The 23,082-nt window shown below is 43.5% G+C and overlaps 2 protein-coding genes across 3 annotated transcripts in view; one reads left to right on the top strand and one right to left on the bottom strand.

The window, feature by feature from the left end:
* Nucleotides 1-1,008: 1,008 nt before the first annotated feature.
* On the bottom strand, nt 1,009-9,115 carry dync1li1 (dynein, cytoplasmic 1, light intermediate chain 1). Of its 2 annotated transcripts, XR_008342315.1 has the most exons (14): nt 8,938-9,115; nt 8,579-8,652; nt 7,077-7,193; nt 6,746-6,976; nt 6,355-6,509; nt 6,115-6,208; nt 5,528-5,663; nt 5,329-5,440; nt 5,052-5,111; nt 4,881-4,925; nt 4,701-4,788; nt 4,245-4,367; nt 3,691-3,832; nt 2,374-2,494 (listed from the first exon to the last, which is right to left on the bottom strand). XR_008342315.1 is itself a non-coding variant. In XM_053447215.1 (13 exons), exons 1-13 carry the CDS (start codon nt 9,039-9,041, stop codon nt 2,376-2,378), a joined length of 1,458 nt encoding a protein of 485 aa, XP_053303190.1. In that variant the 5' UTR covers nt 9,042-9,115; the 3' UTR covers nt 1,009-2,375. The 2 variants fall into 2 exon arrangements, 1 of the variants encoding a protein (XP_053303190.1); XM_053447215.1 differs by lacking the exon at nt 3,691-3,832 and having other exon boundaries at nt 1,009-2,494.
* An 8,030-nt stretch (nt 9,116-17,145) lies between these two features.
* LOC128462164 (copine-4-like) overlaps nt 17,146-23,082 on the top strand; it is a 15,782-nt gene continuing 9,845 nt past the window's right edge. Inside the window, 2 exon segments of the mRNA XM_053447463.1 lie at nt 17,146-17,316; nt 20,255-20,434. Coding sequence (XP_053303438.1) covers nt 17,146-17,316; nt 20,255-20,434 — 351 coding nt within the window.

The following is a 23,082-nucleotide window of genomic DNA, read 5'->3' as shown; positions in this document are numbered from 1 at the left end:
ACAAAAAGAAGAGAGGTGACACATCTTCAAGTCAGTTACCCTCAGCCAGCACATCTTGAATAGTCCTGAACTGGACAACTGAGCATCTTCACAATTTTGTATTATTATTAATAAACACGATTTTAAGTGTTTCCCAAGCAGGTAGTTTTATCCCCAATGGTTTTGCTTGCTTGTCAGCAGAATTATGCAAAAACTACAGAACGGATGAGCTGATTTGGGTCATGCACTGAACTCTAGACATTTTCCAGAGATTTTCCAGAGCAACGGTGAGAGTCCAAGTCAGCTGCTCTGGACGATCTTTGGAGTTTTCCTTGTTGTGGTGAGCCGCCTGACTCGGACAATCTCCTGCTGTGTTCTAAATATGTGAAAGAAAAACTCTGGATAGTGTCTGAACCTAATTGTTGGCCATTTTCCAGAGTCCATGTCTGAAGACGGCTTTGGTGAACGATGGGACATGATGGGTCATTTTTTGATGATCTTTAACATTCCTTAGAATAATTCATGGAACTTGAGGGGGGGAGTGAAGGATGTTTAGGAGATTTATATCTACAACTTTGGTGCAGCTTGCATGAATCTAAGTGGAATGTTGGTCCTGAGGTATGTGCTCCACTGAGTGCCACTCTAGTTTTTACTTTGCTACTTCGGTGTAGTATCCGGCATTAGCATTTTGTTCTGCCTGAGGAAGAAGACAGTGTTCACACCTCATTTTCACCTCAACACCACCTGCTTGTTGTATTTCAACTAACTTTATCCATCATCTGCAGTCTGCTCTTTGGATAACTTTTTGCATATCAGACACTCCAAACGGAAATTACTTCAAATTGTCCTGGTGTTAATTCAGTGTTTTGCATACGGCACTTCAGCAGGTGGGTGCTTACCAACAAGGACTCAAACCCAAATCATCCAGCTGGAGGATCCTCAGCCGCGGCCTGTTTTCATCCATCCATAATTAGTCCCTTTTTTTTTTATAGAGCGAGTAGAGGAGGAATGAAACCAAGAGAGGCTGGGTGGATGAATCCGAATAAATACACCTTTTTATTTGACTGGTTAACAGATCTGATTATACAAACGCCAACACAAAGCTCTGAAATAACAGGACCAATCAGCGAGACAATGACTGTACATTCTTAATGTGACCCTCCCGTGTTCTGACCCCCTTTTGCCCACCCACAAACCTGCCCCCAGTTACTATGGAACTGAATCACTAGTGCTTCTTTCTGTACAAATAAAGCTCAGCTACCCACCCACCCACTAATCTATTCAGTGCACCGTCTGTTATCTACAGGTTTGAGCAGTACATTTACCACGAGGGGGAAGTTTGATCAATCGTAGAACTGGGTGCCATGATGGACCTTTGGTGCCGTCTACACAGGACGAGTGCTCCAGGGTGAACTTTGATTTTGTGGTATATTTTATTTGTCAGGTTTGGTTTGTGTAGTCCAACAGACATGGCTGCAGTAATAATAGAGTGTGCACAGTTTTTAAGAGGCTGTAGTGTAAGAGCATAGTCATGAAGTTTTTTTTTTTTTGCCTCTTTGTTGAAATGCAAACAGCCAAACAATACAGGTCTAGGTTTCATTGACTTAACTTTCTTAATACGCTTCATTCATTCTCTCTCATTCACTCACGCAAGCACACGCACACAAATACTGGTATGTTTGTCCCTTCATCTAAAAAACAAAAAAGACTGTTTGCAATTTTGTTACAGGCATATTTTTTAGTTCTCAATCTCTTCCTCTGGCCAAGCGTGACTGTCCCACACACACGATACACACAACCACACAATCATCCCTATAGTACCTAAGTGCAGTTTCTTCAACATGCGCTCTTCAGCAGTTCCTACAGTAAAAACACTAACTGTACCATCACAATAAATGGATGGATAAATCGCTTTCATTCTTGCAATCAATCTTGCTCAGCCCGCCCGCTTACTTCTTCCTATCCCAAACTCCACACCACCATCCCATTGGTCCCCCATGGCCAGTCACTCTCATGTAACAGACAGTCGTAAAAGTAACAAATACTCGCCCTCAGTTTAACAGCCAGGAAGAGAAGAGAAGAGAAGAGAAGAGAAGAGAAGAGAAGAGAAGAGAAGAGAAGAGAAGAGAAGAGATATAGGAAGGGGAAGGAGAATGAGGTGCATAGGAAGATGCAGGCAGAAGAGAGGGTGAGGTCTTCATCTTGAGGAGAAAGTAAAAGAGGATGGGGGAGAAAAAACCCGATGTGCCCATCCCTCCGAATCCCCTGCTTCCCTTCTTCTCCTCCACAACTTTGTAATGGAGACGGTGCCGAGGCTGGAGGGAGGAAAGACACGGGAGGTGAAGGGTGACTGAGGGGGAGGAGGAGGAGGAGAGCAGGGTGAAACGTGTTGGTCTTCATGTGTCCTGGCCGTCGGTGGCAGGGGTGTCGTTGGCATTGGGTAAGTCTGAGTCTGTCTCCCGGCTGGATATGCGGTCGAGTTCCGCCTGTACGTCGCTCAGGCCCAGCTTGGAACCTGCATCAAGTGTGGGCAGATACAGACGGACATTTCAATTAGTACAACATCTCAGAGGAAACTTTCTAAGAGGCCAACAAGCTTTTATCCGGTGCATCAGTGAGTCATTACGGAACGATGCAATAAGGACATTGAACACATGGTTAAAATAAGATCTAGGTGAAGAGTGAATAATTGATTAAAGTCGATGTTGTGTAATGAGGGACAGGTGCTTATGTTTTTGCTCCCATGTTTTGTCATGAACTACTCAACAGATTTCCCAAAAATTTGAAACCCACAACCCCATTAAAGTTTGGTTCAGATCCAGACAGTGACAATGCAGGATTTCTTTTGTGCTTAATTTAACATAGTGAGATATGGGTTAGACATTTTCACCAATTTCCGAGGGAATGATACAAGGACCTTTATCAAACAGATTTAGGGGAATGATATCTATGTGTTTTGGAAATTTGGTGCAGGGGAACCGAAAGACTACATCTGCTGTTTTGCAGAAGAAATGGCGAAATGGAAACATCAGCCTTAGAATAACAATAATAAAATGTTTGTATTATCATGGCTCTAATGCTGCTTTTTGTAGTTTTCTCAGAAACTGCGTAACGGGTTGTACACAATTCTATAGCCAATATGTTTGAATGTATCATAATTTCCCCCATTACTGCCCAGCCTTATTAAGAACCACGTGTAATGCTCATGACAGATGTTAGTTACAAGAAATGCAATGCAACATGCCAAACCAAAAGAACAATAAACAATTCAAATATAGGGGAGTAACACGGAGGTGGTGTATGAACAGTGGAAAGATCAGGGACGAAATGTAGGAATCATTATGGTGATAACTGGCATCTTCTAATACCACTTAAGTGGCAGATCTGGCCACTCAAAGGAGACCAATATAACTGTTGTGAGCTGGATCAACTTGTCATTATCAACATGCCTTTCTGTTTTACAAGACCCTGCTAAACGACTTAATGTCATTTTCAAACACCTGTTAGCAAGAAGATTCAATAAAAAACATTTTAAATTAAAAAGAACAAACAGCTTTTCGGAAAACAAAATGAAGGCACATTTAACGTAATTCAAAATAACAGTGGGATCATCTCCTGCACCAATACGTTAGTCCTGAGCAAAGGTTTCTGACTATCAGCAGTTCATTTTCTTTATCTGCATATTGCATCAGTATATATGAACAAACCAACATCATTTATAGTCCTCAGGCCAGTTCTTGTCCTAGTATTTTGTGATACAGGAGGATTGATCCCAGCTTTGTTCCTTCTCAGGTGCTGGAGAAAGTTGGAGGCTCGGGGTGGGAGGGGACGGGAGAGGGATGAATGGATGCGTCTGAGAATGAAGTGACATACACAAGCAATAACAAATGAGGAGTATCTCTCTCACACACACCTTAACGTGGCCAGCATCCTCTGACTTGTGCACATACATACACACACATTATGGATGGTGTTAATGGAGGAAATCAACAGCATTGACGATGAGTGTAACAAAATTAAGTCACAATGTTAAAAACTGTTTTAGAAACGCTGAATGGTGTGTGGGGTCAATGGCGGATCAATGCACTCAGATCATTTCACTTCTCCATGGGTTCATGTGTGTTATGGGAGACAGAGGAGGTGAAAACCAAAAAAAATGAAGGATGAATTATAATAAAAATGATAACAAAAAAGCCGTTTTGCTCTTTCCTATAGAACCAGAGCCCTGTAACAACTTGTCCTTAGGTGCCTGTGTGTGTTCTCACCTGACTTGCGTACGGTTCCTGGAGTGTTGTTGCCACCACCCGGCGTCCCGGGACCCCCTGTCCCTGCCTTCTTTGTCAGTAGACTGTTAAAGAAGTTGGCCAACACACCCTCACTGGTCTGACCTGCAGGACACAAGAAGCAGAGTTAATACACACACATGCATACGGACACACAAGTGCAAAATATTGTTGCTGCAGAAACAGATTATTAGATTAGTCAAATTTTCTCTTGTATACTAATATATGACCTGTATTGAGGACTTGTTGTTTTTGGGATTTAATCTTATTTGGGTGAAGTTTTCATATAAGCCATTACTGATTTCTACCACATCCGACATGTACATATATTTACATTTCATTCATGTATTTTGTATTTATGTTGTGTAAAATAAACTGAACTAAGCAATGGCTGAACAGTGGTGATGTATGGTTCTGTGCAGTGACGGAATGGCGGACCTGACTGTGGCATGGTGTTCGCTACGTTGGCCGCTGCCGAGCGATTACTCGTCCTGGGAGAACCGGTGGGTGCTCTGCTCGTGGTATCCTGCAGACGACAGATTATGTCACACATGTCGACAGTAGAGGGAGGTTTACTTTATCTTATGAGCCAAAACTAGAATAAAAAGCGACTCTCACCACAGGACGCCCTGCAGTCGGCGCCGGCTGTTTGGCGAGCAGCGACTGCAAATTAGAGCACAATACACACACTCACTCCAATTAGTACATAATTGGCATATCAAGACTCTCAAGTCAGCTCCCACAAGCAACAAACCGACTGCCATTAACACAACTGAAAGGTTTTCTGACCTGCAGTTTTACCAGGAATACTTGGTCGTCTTCTGCTTGGATTTCCTTTTCGTGGACAATCTGATGAGCAAACAAGCATTTTTCAGAGTCTTCTTCACGTCAACCTTTTCTTTAAAGCTCTACTAGAGCAAATCAATTAGATTAAATAAATGTGTCATGAACTCTGCAGGTATATTGAGTAAACGTTACTGCACTGGCTGTAAACTGATGTATGATATCATTAGTTTGTGTAAAGGAAGTTTTTCCAAGTTATTTTATGTTCAGCAGGAGCCCGTACCTTTCTGACTGGTGGTTTGACTACTACTTCCTCAAAGCTGTCTTCTGATTTTAGTGTCTGGAAGTTCTCGTGCAGTATGGCAATCTTTTTCTCATTGTCCCAACCTGATGGACTGGCAGAGGACAGAGAGAGTTACAAACCAAAATACAAATGGTCCTGTATACCTTCGACAAACGGACACACTCACACAAACACTTACATGAAGACGGCATCTCTTTCCACCACTTGTGCAGGGCTGTGGAAGGGAAAGCCGTAGAGTCTGTGGACCAGATATTTGTAGAGGATGTCCAAGTTCTTCATCTCCTTCACCGACGTGTAAACCAGAGATGCACCGTCTGACACAACGGTCAAGGACATAATCGACATTGCAATTTCTAATTACGGGAGCTTTAAAAAGGAGAGACTAACTAAAACCACGGTGACAAAAGATCTTTAGTGACAGAAGTAAAAGAGAAAATCTGATTCTGGCTTAGACTACATGCTGCAATTACAGAGACTAGCTAAGGCAGTGTATAACCTTGACTCATTCTAAACACTAACCACTGAAAATGTAATAAAGTTTCCAATTTCAACTGGGTGATCGGTGACCTTTATCAAAATTCACTTGATCCAAATTTCTGTTTTTCTATTCCTATTTACATAGTCAGCTGCCCGATTAAACAACCAGTACATACATACTGTATTTTGTATCTGTGTGACTTTAATCTTTTTTAAGTTGAAGCATTGTATAGCTCACACCAGCCAAAAGAAGCAGCTGTGAGACATTGTTGATTTGGTGAAGGATACACTGCAGACAAAAACTCCTGACGTGGGACTGGATGAAGTCCAAGTGTTCATCCCTGTAGTCGTGCTCCTTTTCCAAAGTGCTGATAGCGTCACACTGAGGACAGGGAAGGAGGCATCAGAGGTAAATGTGCGACACTAGATGATTTCTATTAGATACTAATACAGTACAGGATCATGTCTTTTCATCTTTAAAAAGGTATCGTATGTTAAAGCAGTGGTTATAACAGTAAATGTGTATACCTTGGTGCAGACCACCACCACTGGAATGCCCAGGTTGTGTGTGAGTGTGTTTTCTCCTAACGGCAGCAGCACACTCTCCTCCTCATCACTCCTCCTCTGCGGGGTACCATCCTCCCCACTGCCGGGCTCTGTGTACTCCTGGAACTGTTTTACAACTTCACACACACACAAACAACACAATGAGGGCAATGAACACAAGCAATGTTAAGTAGCATTAACTGGCCCTCCTAAGACAAAACCCAAGGGTGTGGTCTTGTAGTTTTAAATTCTTTGATAAATAAGCTGCTTATCTGAGAACTTATTTTTCATAGCTCTTGCAAAGACACACTGTGTTGTACTTGGTTTGAGACTCAATCTACCAGTTACTGTGACGGCTGTCAGTGTGACTCACGTCTCTGCTCCAGCTCCCGCAGCGTTTCGGGGGCGACCCGGAGTTTGTCGACGTGTTCCCTGGCGACGGCAGCCCACTTCTGGAGCGAGTCGAGGGCGTTCCACGGCCGTGACATGTCGACTGTTATCAGGAGCAACGTGTTGCTGATGGAGTCCACTGGAACGGCCACTCCCTGCAGACCTTTGTGGTAAAGGTCGCCATCTAACACCCAGGCGTTACACCTAGTTTGATCTAAACCCACAGAAAATACAATTTAGGGTAAAAACACAGCCAGTACTCTATTAACTTTGTTGTGATGCAAAGATTGTACATGGATGTGGTCACTGGTTACCATCGATGTCATCATCATGGACACTGAAGTAGAGGTATTCCAGGCCACGCCCTTTCATGAATTCTTCAACCCCCTGTAGTTTTGCAACCAAGGTGGTCTTCCCCGATCCCACCTCACCTAAAAGAACAAAAACAGAAAATCAGTCAATAACAGAGTGGATCAATCATGCCTCCCTGCTATGATAAAAGAGAATAATAATATTGCAGTTCAGTATTTCAACCATTGAAGATTTCAGTTTATATATTGTAAATGTGCAAAGCATAAAAAATTGGGCAAAAGCATGTTAGGTGGCAATATGACAGTCAACACATCACACCACTTCTGTACAATATTTTTCTGCTCTCTATCATTCTATAAAGTGGAATAGTTTATACACTACAATGTTAACAAATGCGGGGTTATTAAATATACACACCGCGCAAAATTTTAATTGGACAAAAATATTGCTGAATTCTAAGGTTATTTTATTCACTGATCAATCTGTATATATTTATGCATGATTTCTTTTAAACTGTTATAGCTTCACAGTTTCCTTAAGCGTAAGGTGAGAATTTAAAATGGATTGTTTTGTCTGAACTGTCTAACATATACAAGATATTCAGTTTACTGTCACGTGAGACAGGGCAGCTGCAACAGAGAAACGTTAGACATTTCTGCTTGAGAAATGACATCAATGAGCAAAAATTCATATTGCATTTATAATTTCTGTCCTTGAGACCATAAACAAAGCATGTGGCCCTCATGTATTATGCATCTCCTTGCAGAGTGTCTTCTTGCATTTGTCCCAGTATTACTGCTATCCTCAGACAGCACTCCTCTTTTACGGTGGAGGCTACAAGGTGCATCCTTTCTTGAGCTTTGTCCCATGTGCCCGCAGACAGTGTGGACTCTGTGCAGCATGAGCTCAGTGGGATGATGTCGTGGACTGCATTACAAACTAATGGCACCCGACTCGCCGATTAGCTGGAATGGGTGGCAGGCTGCGGATTATCCCGGGCGGATGGTTAGACATTGTGTGTGTGTGCAAGTGTGTGTGTGTTTATATGTGTGTGTGTGTGCACGAGACAGGGAGGCACCGTCTCTCAGCTTCAATGGCCGCTTGCCCCCCCTCCTCGTTCAAACAACAGAGCGATGGTTTGTCTCGTCTCCTCAGCATCACCTGCACCTAGCTGCTGCTGCTAGCATTGGCTGGATGCTAGAATGACTTGCAGCGCTTCAGAGGGGCCCGACTGTCTCAGAAGATGGTGATGATGATGATGATGTAGTGTGGGTTTGTTTGTGTGTGTGTGCTCAGAAAACAAATACACCTGTCCCCCCTTCCATCTGCTAGCCGATGCAACCGCTACCTGTTCGGACACAAAAGCAGCATCAACCCGGGGGAGCATGCTAGCTCAGCTACCGAGGAGCGTTCAAGCCCAGCAGGGTGACACGATCACCGGCGGACGATGCCTACTAGCCAACCCCCCACAGTCACACACACAAACACACAGGCAGATACCCACCCATGACCAGGACATTTTTCCCAGACGGTAGCTTCGATCTTGAATGGGTTGACACCTCACTCAGGATGGTGGACCTGCGGACAGAGGAGCCCCGTTACAAACACGACCTTCCCGTTCGTCCATTCACAAACAAAACAATCAACCGAGCAGCAGCAGCTAACGAGGCTAGTGCTGCCGCTGCTGTGTCACCGGAGCCGAGGCAGTGTGGTGCTGATGCTAAGCTACAGCCCCGCTAGCGCGCTAGCTGTCAAACCCATCCTCATCCCCGCAGCACAATAGACCCTCTGCGGCTACACACTGCCCCGCCGCTCTGCGCACAGCCGACCCGCAGTATCTGTCACAAATCACGTATCCCCCACCAGAGATCCTGTCCTTCATCCTCCTCCTGGTTGGAGCTCTCCAGTGAGCTCTTGGGTCCGGCTGAGGTGGAGGATAATAACGCACTCCTCCCTGACGTCGCCATCTTCGCAGGGCTTTGAAACAGCGAGTCGGAGCGCCCGGATGTAGCAGCCGTGGTGCTAGCCTAGCCGAGCCTGGTGCACCGACCGACCCACAGAGAGCACGCCGCGGCCGGGGCGTGGTCCGACGTACCGCACAAAGCCGGACTCACTGCTCCATGAGCTCATCCGCACAGTGACGGATCACACCTCACCACGCATCATCATTGTGCCATGTATACTAAACATTGACTGGATATATACTTGTGTAGTAGATGTATGAGGTACAATGTTGCCAAAGTACTATGTTGGTGTTTTTTTTTACTCAGTGGTGGATCTAGGGTTCCTCCAGATCAGGGGCCCCAATTCACACACAGGGGCCAAAATATGTTCAAAATCCATGCACAGATTCAGACTCAGGTATGTGCACATTTAAAGGGATAGTTCAGCGGGAAATGACAATTCACTCATTATCTACTCAATACTATGCCGATGGAGGGGTGGGTGATTGAGTTCACGTGAACATGGTTCCAGAGGAGGACAACAGGGGACATTAATGATAAAAACATGGAGTAAATTACGCTGTTTTATGTCGGGGCTTACAGACAGTTGAATGACACCACAGGAGCAGTATGGAGGCTTTTCTTTTCTGTTGTGTTTTTACGTTTGAAGAAGTATTGGATTGGGCTGCAATGCTGTTTACACCTGAAACTCGAAAAGTGTTTTGTGGACTCAAACACTTCACCCATCCCTCCACTATCATAGCTGTGAGTAGATGATGAGTGCATTTTATTTTTTTTCGGTTGGTGAACTATCCCTTTAAGTTATTCCTTGTTTACTTCTGTTTGCTCTGTAGCTTGGAGCAAATCCGCAGAATGTGGTGGAAGCCTTCATCTTGGACTTGTTCCAGTTCTCGTAGAGCCGACGCTTGCACTCACCGCTGACGTGAAGACGGTTTTGAAGGAACTCAGGCCAAAGCGGGTGTTGTCGTATCCCACAACTCCGGCCATGATCACAGGAGGTGTCTCCACAACGGTCACAGCCTCCACCACTTTCTTCTCGATCCAGGTTGGTTGACATCACGCATTGAATATATTTTGAAAATTGTTCCTGACTCAAGCAGATTGTGTTCTTCACAAAAAAAAGAGGCTTAGAAAATAATAATTCTTATCAAATTGTCACATTCATTGTGACTAGGTTTTAAGGTCTACTAACAGGACAGGTGCACTTCAGCGTCCAGTCAGAATTCAGCTGGGGCCAGTGCCCCCATGAATACCCCCCTGGCCCCATCCCTGGGTCGCCAATGTGTGTTGAATGTACAGTGCCTTGCATAAGTATTCACCCCCTTTGGACTTTTCTACATTTTGTCATGGTATAACCACAGATTAAAATTTATTTCATCGTGAGTTTATGTAATGGACCAACACAAAATAGTGCATCATTTGGAAGTGGGGGGAAATATTACATGGATTTCACAATTATTTACAAATAAAAATCTGAAAAGTGTTGAGTGCATATGTATTCACCCCCTTTACTGTGAAACCCCTAACAAAGATCTGGTGCGACCAATTGCATTCACAAGTCACATTTGCAAGTCACAAAATTAGTAAATAGGGTCCACCTGTCTGCAATTTAATCTCAGTATAAATACACCTGTTCTGTGACGGACTCAGAGTTTGTTGGAGATCATTACTGAACAAACAGCATCATGAAGACCAAGGAGCTCACCAAACAAGTCAGGGATAAAGTTGTGGAGAAATATGAAGCAGGGTTAGGTTATAAAATAATATCCAGAGCTTTGAACATCTCTCTGAGCACCATAAAATCCATCATAAGAAAATGGAAAGAATATGGCACAACCGCAAACCTACCAAGAGGAGGCCGTCCACCCAAACTGAAGAGTCGGACAAGGAGAAAATTAATCAGAGAAGCAACCAGGAGGCCCATGGTTACTCTGGAGGAGTTGCAGAGATCCACAGCTGAGGTGGGAGAATCTGTCCACAGGACAATATTAGTCGTCTACTCCACAAATCTGGCCTTTATGGAAGAGTGGCAAGAAGAAAGCCATTGTTGAAAGGGATCCATAAAAAATCCCGTTTGGAGTTTGCCAGAAGCCATGTGGGAGACACAGCAAACATGTGGAAGAAGGTGCTCTGGTCAGATGAGACCAAAATTGAACTTTTTGGCCTCAATGCAAAACGCTATGTGTGGCGAAAACCCAACACTGCCCATCACCCTGAGCACACCATCCCAACAGTGAAACATGGTGGTGGTAGCATCATGCTGTGGGGATGCTTCTCTTCAGCAGGTACAGGGAAACTGGTCAGAATAGAGGGAAAGATGGATGGAGCCAAATACAGGGAAATCCTAGAAGAAAATCTGATGCAGTCTGCAAAAGACTTGAGACTGGGGCGGAGGTTCATCTTCCAGCAGGACAATGACCCTAAACATACAGCCAGAGCTACAAAGGAATGGTTTGGATTAAAGAATGTTAATGTCTTAAAATGGCCCAGTCAAAGCCCAGACCTCATCCAATAGAGAATCTATGGCAAGACTTGAAGATTGCGGTTCACAGACGGTCTCCATCCAATCTGACTGAGCTTCATCTTTTTTGCCAAGAAGAATGGACAAACCTTTCCATCTCTAGATGTGCAAAGCTGCTAGAGACATACCCCAAAAGACTTGCAGCTGTAATTGCAGCGAAAGGGGGTTCTACCAAGTATTGACACAGGGGGGTGAATACTTATGCACCCAACAGATGTCAACTTTTTTGTTCTCATTATTGTTTGTGTCACAATAACATTTATTTTGCACCTCCAAAGTACTATGCATGTTTTGTTGATCAAACGGGAAAACGTTTATTTAAGTCTATTTGAATTCCAGTTAGTAACAGTACATAATGGGAAAAAGTCCAAGGGGGGTGAATACTTATGCAAGGCACTGTAGCTATTCCAGACACATCAATTGCATATTCAATGCTGTTGCCTATTTCCAGTAATTGTGTGCCACTTTTCAAGCCCTTGTGGTTTGAGGCAATTCTCCTTCACATTTCCCCGGAAATTATGTATCAGATTTTTTAAAGTCCTTTATATGTGGAAATAAACAAAAACAAACATCAATCCATGATGTGTGTGCAGGCTGCAGGGTGGTTTATAAGAAATTGACTGATATCTTATATAATAGTGAGTCTGCTGAAGCTTAGGCTATTATAATATAGTTGGCTTCATGCTTGTCCTGGTCCATTTATCGGAATAAATTATCAGGATAAAGGTACTTTTAAAAAAAGCCACCGAAATCGGTTTCCTACAAAAGAAATCCTCTTTAATACGCTGCTTGCCAAATCAATGATTTTATTTGTGAAGAACATGGCACTGGGCCCTAAGCCCGGGATTGAGATAAAGCCGTAAAACCATGTAAGAATTAGATGCACTTCAAATGAACTAGCCTTGTATGCATAAGCTACATTGGATGTAGAGAGCCAGAGAGCTTTAAAACAGGCTGAACAAGATAATAAAATACCAGAATTAAAAAAAGTCAAAATCCCCCTCTCTCTCCTGAAATAAAATAGAATTACCCATTTTATATAATTCCAAATATCTACGGATAATTCACACCTTCCAAGCTTATTGTATAACAAACCCCATGATTAAACACTAGACCCAATAAAAACAGGCAAACTATCCATGATTAGAATATATTATAAAAATCAAACAATGCAAAATAACACTCAGATACAAAATCACAAAAAACGTAATCTTAAATTCTTGATGATGATGATGACGACTTTTATTATTCAGAGTCAGAGTCCAGATACACAACATTAAAACATATACATGTCTCCGGAGTCTCAAGAGTTTGAATTAGTAGCGTATAGAGCTAAACCAAATATTTGATAAAAAAAAAACCAATACGGTTTAATTTGGATTGGCTTCAGATTGATAGATAGATAGATAGATAGATAGATAGATAGATAGATGGATCGAATAAAATAAATTCATGTGAAGCTGTGAATATATTGCACTCGGCGTGAACCTTAAATCTTGAGTCTCAGATGTGCGGTGGTAGGTTATTATAAAACCGCTGAGACGAACCAATCAAAGCCAGGGGGGAGGGGGGGTCACTTCTTCTTCTCTTCTTCTTCACACACGCGCCAGTTCACCTTGACAGCCGCGAGATGGCGCAGACGCCCCGCGCCATTACGCACGGTCCCTGTGGCCGCCGCGCGCTCTCTCCCCGCGGCCCCCGGTGGAGCCAGCGGGATGACAAACTCCAGTTAAGTGGCGCACCGTCCTCCTCCTCCCCGCCTTTCACCCGGAGTCAACCCAGGAGCACAGAGCGCATCCTCCTCGCTCGGACCCCGCGGGAATTAGAAAAGCAGCCCCGCGCGCTCTGACAGCCGAACAACCCCGGCCGAGCTCTGCGGTGTGAGAGAGAGGGAGGGAGAGAGACTACCCGCAGACACAGAGAGTGAGGAGAGGGAGATGGGTACGGAGGCGCGCAGTTGCCCGTGATTGTCCAGTGAACGGCGGTGAAGTTGCTCGGCTCCACTCGGATCCTTTCCCCTCCAGGTCGTTGAGGTGAGTTTTCTCCCTGCAGGGGATAAGCGCAGCCCGGGTGCAGGTGCATGTCTCACCCCGGTGCATGTGGGCTCCTCCAGATATGAGATATTTTGTCTGTCTTGTAAATGCTGTGTGATGGCATTATATGCTTGTAGCCTGCAGCTGGAGTATAGAAGGTGGAACTATAAGCAGCTTCTTGTGTGTTAGTAACTGGGCGAATTACAGGACATCAAACTAGAGAGTATCCCTTTTTTTATTAGCAGGCAGACACATGTGTGACTGTACAGTAATCCACAGGGACTTATCAGATTCTTTATTCCTGGGGAAAGAACTCTTAGAAAGCGTCTGCTCTAATTTTATTCTGCTGGAGTGCAATAAGACAAGATAAGCTTTATTAGAAGAGGAGATCCGCTTTATTCAATGTCCTTCTCTCCCTCCCCTCTCTCTCCCCTCTGCCACACTTGCTTGTCTTCCCTCACTCCATCCCTCTAATCCTTTTCCCCTCTCTCCCTCTATCACAACCTCTGTTTCCCCCCCACCACTCTCACTTGTCTTCCTCTCTGCCAGCTCTAATAACACTGAGTTCACACAGCACCAGGCTGCTTCACTTCTGATACTCCCCTCTTGTCTCTTCTCAGACCTGCAGCCGCCTCTTATGCGATGTGTCCGGCTGAGCGCATTGCCGTCACCTGTCATGATTCGTGATGTCTCATTGCATGATATGCCACTTAGTTCCCCACCTTTTTAGGGGGCCTGCATGTGCTGTGGCTGCAGGGCAGTGTTACTCCAGCACCCTTCTCTGATAATCAATATGTGACCAAGCAGTTACAGTGTACAGTGTCATGGACCTTCCTGTGGCTGAATCATTAATGTCACATCTGTCACGGTCCACACAGGTGCCCATTTGAAGGTTGAAGGACACACATGTGCACACACAAACACACACGCGCGTCCAGGAGTCAAGGATCATGGCCATGGAGCCCTGAGCCGTGATTGATTGTCACGGAGTGATGAATAAAAGCTGACAGCGGGGAGCCTTGAAATGATTTCAAGACGTCTCACTCCGCCAAGCAATCAATCAGCGCTATTTTGGTTTTTGTTTGGAGGCATTATTTAGATTTACACGCCAATTTCACAAGCGCGGGCCGCTCTGTTGCAAGGCATTGAGCCACCCAACCAGCAATTTGCACTCTTCTGTTAGTGATTGTTTCTGCTTTCCACAACAGTTCAATGAGACATTAGCTTTCATAGTTCTTGTTAAATGTTTGAAATATGCAAATAATCTAAAAGTTTGGAAATGTGTCCACACCGGGAAAAATAACTACAAATTTAAGCCACAACTGAGATGCAAATGTCCTCATCACGATGCATTTGACTTGGACCACGGTAGAGAAACCAGTTGCAAACGTGTTCAAAACCACATTTTGTGACACGGTGTGATATGAAAATTCATTGTCACCTCTGGCAATGTGCAGCGCCTGTGACAGCTGATGCTCTCCTGTGTTGTGAAGGCAGATTCTGCACCCTGTTCTGCCACAGTACAGTGGGTCCTGTCTTCCACATCCCCCATCACTATCAATGTCATCTTCTGTCAACCGGAACAGACAGGCATCTGCTGCTTCCCGCACACACTCTGTCTTCTCCGTCGCACACACACACATAAACACAAACACACAAATGACATGCGGTAATGTGCCGCCACCACCACCATGCCAAACACAACTAACTTCCTCCCACCCACACACAGGTCTCTGTCACACACCTGCCCCGTGGCTCTGTCCGCATACATTTGTCTGTATACAGGCCATTCATAGTGCTCAGCTAAAAATAATTATCACAAACCAACACACACTCCAGGGACATGAATTATGGAGGACGGAGAGCGAGCGAGAGAGAGAGAGAGATAGACAGAGAGAATGAAATAAAGAAAGAAAGAGGGAGAGAGAGAAAGAGAGAGATTCAGGTCAGAGTCAGACCCAATTCCAAGAGCTTTGCTCCCTAAGGATGATACTACTAGACCACTGCATTAATATTCAGTTTATACCATCTAGCACATGAGACCTGCGGTTATCCTTTAGTTTGGTCTAACTGGACCCCAGGCTATCCATAGGTTTCAGCCGAGTGCTTCATGTACATTATGGACTGGGATAATGCGTCCATGCATTTTGAGATAAATTATACATGCCACGCCGTGTTCTTAATAGTACAGCTGTTTCATTTTCTACTTGATCTAGCTTTAAGGAATAAAGCCTCTGATTAAAGAGCATATGCTGAAAAAGGTATATTATTGAGGGTACAACTGCAGCTCAACAGTTGAAGGACTAATTTGACATTGAGATAAATAAACATTTAATCATTTAGCACAAGATAAATGCTCAAATGTTAATAAGTGAGTGTTCGAGGTGCCGCTGGGCTGATTCAGTTTCCTTTGGGCAGAGCCTGGTTTGCTCTTTCCAACGGGTCCCTGTACTAATTGCTTAGCTAATGGTCTGTTGGCTGTTGGGCTCATGTTTATCAAAAGTGAGAGTGATATTCATCTCCCAAATTGGCAAGAGAGCAAATAAGCGTTTTTCCTGATACATGGCAAACTATTCCTGTAATGGCCCAGCACATCAGGAAGCGTTTCCAGCACTTGTGCATGGGTGATTAGTTCTCGGACGTGGGTGGTTATATGATTGGAATTACTTGAGTGGACAAGACCCATATGCTACTGAGAACTACAAAGTTATTTAAACAGGTGCAATGTAACGGAAAGGAAAGTGAGGGAGACGTCAATCAAGCTGAATCTGCACATGTCCCTTGAGAAAGAGTCTAATTAGTAAAAAAAAAAAATATATAGGTAAAAATCAAGATAGTTATCCACTGTTACCTATTAAGTATTATTGCCATAACTTGCCTTATGTATATTAGTGTACAGCCAACTTGTTCCCTTGCTTTAAGCTGACATATCAAGCGGTTACACTGGGAGTAATCGCCCGGACTCTGTGCAGTTGGAATACGAGAACACTCACCTTGAGCAAATGATAAACAGCAGATACCTTTCGGCTGCATTCAGTTAATGGGTCATTTTCCTGCAAGTGAAAAACGACGGTGTCGCAGTGATTAGATGCTTGACAGTTTTCTATTTCGGGACTGTGAACCCTATACACCCTGTGGAAACCTGAGGAGAAATCAGGAGAAGCCTTCGTTGGTTACTCAGCATATACAGGGCATAATGTGCATGTGTGTGTACATATCTGTATGTACATACGTATACAGAAATAAATACGTACATAATTGTGGATGTTCCTGTTCATTCTGACAGGATGTGTGTGTATTGTTGTGTATTTGGGGACCTTGTCTGATATTCTGTAGCTGACCTTGAACAGTGTGAGCGCTGCCTGCCTAGTCAGGACTACTGCGTCTGCTCATCTCTCTCTCTATCTATCTATCTATCTATCTATCTATCTATCGTTCTATCGTTCTATCGTTCTATCTATCTATCGTTCTATCGTTCTATAGATATACGTTCTAATCCCTTCTTCTCTTCTCTCTCCTTCTCTTTTCCTCAGTGTGTGATTGTGTGTTCAGCATGAGTAACATCTATGAGTCTGCAGAGGCCACGCTGGGCTTCATCAGCTCTCCGTGCCTGGCTAAAGTGGAGCTCAGAGTTGCCTGCCGGGGGATCTCGGACCGCGATGCCCTCTCCAAGCCCGACCCCTGCGTGGTGCTGAAGATGCAGTCGCATGGGCAGTGGTTTGAGGTACGGCCATGGGACGGGATGTGAATGTGTCTCCAGTTCAGAAAAGACTGATTTACAATAACAAGAAGAAGGTTTAATGGCGACGTCAGCAAGACGTGTCCTTGTGAACACCAGTTAAACCAGTGAAACATTCTTAAGCCATTAGACATCCTGACGCCCTGTGATAGATCGGTCTCTGCCAGCTGTAACCTGCCTCTGCCCCAGTGACCCTAAAAGTGTTCAATCTAAATGATGGATGGAAGAGAATCTGGAAGAGAACTCTAGACTCTAATGGGGGCTTGCTGTCGAAGGCAGCTCATTACATTGATTGACATTGATCGATTTCTAGATTACATCGATTCCTAAGCTGGTGTCACTTTTATAGCCTACAAATTGGCTTTTCATAAACCGGCAGTTGACATTTTATTTCTGTATGGTTCCAATCGATTCTTAGTAACTGATAAAATAAGTAATTTTTTCCTTCAGATACAGAGTTTTCAAGGTGATTTTCATTTTATTGTGACATTTTCAAACTCTACATAACTTCTCCATGAACTGCTGTACCAGTCAGGTTGAAGAATTATTTTCACCCGCCTTTAGATTCTGTTTCACACGGCTCCTTATGAATTCCTCCACACGCTCTTGAAATTGTCCTTCTACCCGAAATAGTTCAAACACATCATTGAATTCATGCTCGACTACATTATTATTTCTAATCAAGGACGCCGAGCTGCGGAGCTTTGATTGTGTCGCTAACCCTCTCGCAGCAAATTACAGGTTGCGTTCGCTCCTTATGAATTATGAATGCTCATTGTCAGGCACGGCAGACGAAATCAGACAGTGTTTTGTGCAAACTTTTGTTGACTGATGCACCGACTGGACGAAATGGAAAGTGCTCCCCTCAGCTTTTCAACACAAGTGCCCTGCCCCAATCGTTTAGGTACTGAAAGTAATGAGAGCACCAAGATGCTCTCCCTGGAATCATGGAATTTTGGGGAAATTGTTTTAAAATTCATACAATCGTCCTGGAGTACATTGTTCAGCTGGAAAAATTGTGTTCCTCTCTTTTTTACTTCCAAGACTCAGCTGCTTTTTCAGGTACGGTAGTTACAACCTCCTATACACGACAAATCTCATTCCCACTGAAGCCTCAGCGGTGGCAGTAACACATGTACGAGCTGAAATATCAGAACACAGTGTGAGGGAATGAGTAATACATTTTAAGGAAGACTTTTTATTTCCCTCGGCCTCATTTATCTGGGGGGGGGGGGAGAGACAGACATAGGCTGAGAGCCCTGTCGTCCTTTTAAATATGTAGAAACACGCCCACGCACGCACATCCTCACACACTAGATGCTGCAGTGACCCACTATTACAGCCGAGCAAAGAGACGCAAGTCAATTAAATATACACTCTGTAATACAGACGCACACACACAAACATTGAGAAAGTAGTGCAGTATTACTCTGCATTTGGAGACTTCACAAAAGGCTACTTTGCACAGCATACTCTGTGTCTCTGTATGTGTGTGTGTGTGTGTGTGTATAAAAATGAGTGGGTGAATTACGATTAGCCCCTTTGTGGGAGTGTGTGACTGGACAAATGTTATCACTGCCCATCAGATACAGAGACTCTTAATTGGATAATGCTTTTGAGAGAATGTTCAAGCCGCTGGTAAATGTGTGTGCGTGTATGTGTGAGTGCTCGTGCGTGTGTGCATGTTTGTTGATGTGTACATGATTATTTTTTCTCTAATCAGACGCCAGCCAATTGTGGTAAGTGTCAGAAAAAGGCCAAATCTGTGAGGGTACGTCAAATCTAGGGTTGTGCTAGTGGTGTGTGTGCGTGTGTACTGTGTGTGTGTGTGTGTGTGTGTGTGACTGTGTGTGCCCGTGTCAAGGGGTTATCAACTGTAAAAGGGACACAGTCGCTGCTGTCCGTGTTCAGATATACTTTTGTTAGCCTTTCCATTCCGTTCTGCATCAGCCACTTAGAGAGAAGAAAACGCGAGATCAATGTTACAACTACAGTGGCTTCTATGTTTGGTCAAAAAGCTTCTGTGATTGTTTATGAGCTATCAAGAACAATCTATAATCCCAGTGTAAGTGTAAACAATGTGATAATGGCCACTTGTGGTGATTGCCGCGTTGCTGAAAAGTCTGCAGAGCTCCAAAATCAATGTGGACCGGCAGTTTGTTGGATGTCGAATGAAATCTTAATTCTTCAGTTCACTTTGGACTTTCAAAGTGAAATATCAAGTGAAACTGCAAACATTGAAATAGCAAAGTTTTCTGAAACACTGTGAAAGCCAGACCCTGACTATACAACAAATATACCAAATTAACATAAAAAAGATTCTGTTCTGTTTGTTGGTTAGATTTTTGTTTGTAAGCAAGAGTACACAAAAAATACTGAACTGGATGGATGCAATATGGGGTCAGGAAAGAAACCATAACATTTTAGTGTGGATCAGGATCAGGGAGCAGATACAGGTTTTCGTTTTTGTAATATCAGGAAATAAGGAAATAATGAGTCAACAAATAGATGCCCATGTAATATATCCCATAATTTATTCTTAATTAGACTATAAAATGAATAAAACTGACACACATAGACAATAAAGTCTGGATTAGGACTAAAGCAGCTTCGATGCTTAATGGGACTTAAAAGGGGCTTCATTTTTTATATTAGTTTTTCCACTTACGAGTAATACTTTTTTTAATTGACTAAATCTTGTTGTAGAAAAAACCTTGCCAAACAGCCCTGAGATGTATACGTAATAAACATTGTGATGGATTATTAACACTAGATCGACAGTTAATCCAGGCAAACCAGTTCATAAGATTATTTGCGTATCTGTATTGGCAAGAAACACAAATATCTCCCCTAGGAGACGTTAACTTGGAGCTGTTTTGTGTTCCCATGCTTTACCTGCCTCTGGGCTCGTGTGCGTTTGCAGGTGGACCGTACCGAGGTGATCCGCAGCAGCAGCGGCCCCGTCTTCTCCAAGATCTTCCTGGTGGATTACTACTTCGAGGAGGTGCAGAGGCTCCGCTTTGAGCTCCATGACATCAGCTCCGGCAACAACGGCCTCCGAGATGCCGACTTCCTGGGATCCATGGAGTGCACCTTAGGACAGGTCAGTTCCTTACAGAGGCTCTCTGCTTTTACCGCCTCCCTCTTCTGTTCAATAAAACAGAAATCTGCTCAAAGTTAGGTTTACATGACTGAATACGAAATGGCATGTTAAGCACTTCGCTGCACAACCCAAGTGGTGCGTGTGTGCATTCCCATTTTTCACTTTGTGTGGGCTGCACCTGTGAACACATGTAAGAGTGATATCACCATAAGAAGAAGTGTGTATGATGTGAGCATATACTTGTACAGGTGAATGCATGACAGGAGTGCATTTATGTGTATCGCTGAGTCTGTTTGAAGGCAGCAGATTGTATTGAACCAGTATATCACTACAGTTTACAAGTGTAGAGCATGGCAATCTGTGTCAGACCCATATGCATGCACGAATACAGCCTGTGCGCTTTGAGTTTAAGATTGAATCAATTATATAGTTCACTGAGCTTACAACAAATGTGTTAAATACTTCTATCTGGGTGAGAAACGACTTAAGGCTAAACTGATGAAATCCTTGGCTTCTTTCGTCTGCATTCACAATGTGTTTTCTTTGTCCTTGAGTCTTTAGTTACACCAAACTCTGTGGATGCAACAGACTGTGTTTTCAAAGCACTTATATGTGCATATAAGCTAATACATATTGCCCTGTAGCACACTTAATGGCATTGCAGTACCTCTTAATGGTGCAGTAATGTAGTCGCAGTCAATATTTAAAGATTAGCTTCACTTAAATATCAAATATATTGCCTTTAAATGAACTGGAATTGCAGTGGCACCGATTAACAAGTGATTTGATTTGAGGAAATCACCTTCTAATGTCATATTGAATGGAAGAGAATCAGGGTCCAATAGCTTTCTCGTCCTCGTCTGCCACGGAGCGGAATTAATGTTTGTTTCCACTGGAATCCCCTTCTCATTGTCAGCAATGCTATCAGCAACACAAAGCTGGTGGATTAATAATAGTTGGGGAGAAGTGAGATAATTGACATGGAAGAGGATTTTGGGAGGCGAGAGCCAGCGAGGTTAGCTGAAGTGGGAATAAAAGCGAACCAAAGCAGAGGAAGAGGATTTCTGAAAGAATCAGTAACACATCTGTTCATAAAAATCAGTTCAGTGAAATTTGAGACAGAGAGCAGATTATTTTGTGCAAATATGTTCCACACTAAAATGTTACATATTACAGTTTTTGGTGTCTGGATCTTTTCTCTATGTACAAAGGCAAACCCGCCATAACAGACATGCAGCCAGAAGGAGGCCTTGACACAGGGGGTTTGTCACTGAGGCATTAAGTTGCTCTAATCAATATTTTTTATAAAGACAACATGACTACTTTGATGTGAAAAGTGTGATGAGCACGCAGAGAGGGACTCTATCCCCCGACTCTGCAGTTCACCTCGGGTCTGGAGTCCTTCAGCTCAGCATTTAGATGTTCCCTTCCTGCACAGTTCTGTTCCTGTGCACTCTCACTGCTCTTGTCAGCATTGTTTCGGAAAGCAGCAGGCAGCAGTTCCAACGGCCTGGTGCGATACCTGCCCAGCAACAAACAGAAGACGGACAGAGGGAAGTAGAAATAACAGCAATTCTCAGAGAAAGAGCCAGACGTTTACTCAAAAGGTGGTGGAGACCAAAATGGAGCATATGTATTAGACTAAAATTGGCTAGGTGGACATCAACATGACTCAAAATGAATTACATCAGCGTTGTATTGGAGATCAGCAGAACGCAGCTCCAAATAGAAATCTGAGCTTCTCTTAGAGAAAGAGCCAGACATTTACTTTAAGAGTTGGTGGAAAACGGAGAGTAAATATTGTATAAAAATGTACCAGGTGGACATAATCATGATTGTAAATGAAGGATATTATTTCCCTGTGCAAGCTGGAATCACAAGTGGCTTATACATTTTTCATATCCATTTAAACATAACCACAAGGTGATACTTTGTCAGTGTTATTACCTCCCCCCAAGGAGGTTGAGTTTTTGTCCGTGTTTGTTTTGTAGTCAGCAGGATTATGAACAAAGTACAAGATGTATTACCACGGAATTTGGTGGAAGCATGTGCTTTGGGCCAGGAAAGGAACTCATTAAATCTTGTTGTGGATCCAGGATTTCTTTTTTTTGGCACTTTCTTTAACATTATGAGAGAGCTTTGACCAATTTGCCAGGGTATCATTCCTGCATTTAGATTTTTTTCTAAACCTGGGATATTTAGGGGACTGATATCTATGAGTAAGTGAGATTTGGTGCATCTTGTTGGAGTTAAGGGGACTGGTCTCTCTCGCATTTACATTTGCTTCTCAGTTCCCAGTCACATAAATGTGTTCCTCAAAATAAAAACACAAACAGCTTGTTGAAGTGCTGATGTTCGCAGCATTGTGTGTCACTTTTGCCTTCTGGGTGTTAGCAACATCTCAAACGTCTTCCTGTAATTAGAAAGCGTTGCTAACACTAAAGATTTCACGGAGAGTAACACGTTGCTCTGCAGCCTCCAGGTGTCTTTACCTTATTGTTTTGTTTTGTCTGTTTGTGTGGGTGACTCCCAGTGGAGATTATAGCCCTCTTACCCCTTTTACAGCACCTGGTTGGTAAATCAAAAAAGGAGAGAGGCGCATATTTCCCTGGCAGATTAAGCCACGGATAGAGCAGCAGAGAAAATTA

Source organism: Pleuronectes platessa, chromosome 18, assembly GCF_947347685.1.
Source record: "Pleuronectes platessa chromosome 18, fPlePla1.1, whole genome shotgun sequence".
NCBI classification, from domain to species: Eukaryota; Metazoa; Chordata; class Actinopteri; order Pleuronectiformes; family Pleuronectidae; genus Pleuronectes; species Pleuronectes platessa.
The sequence above is the reverse complement of the archived record's forward strand: the minus strand, read 5'-3'. Positions and strand labels throughout refer to the sequence as shown.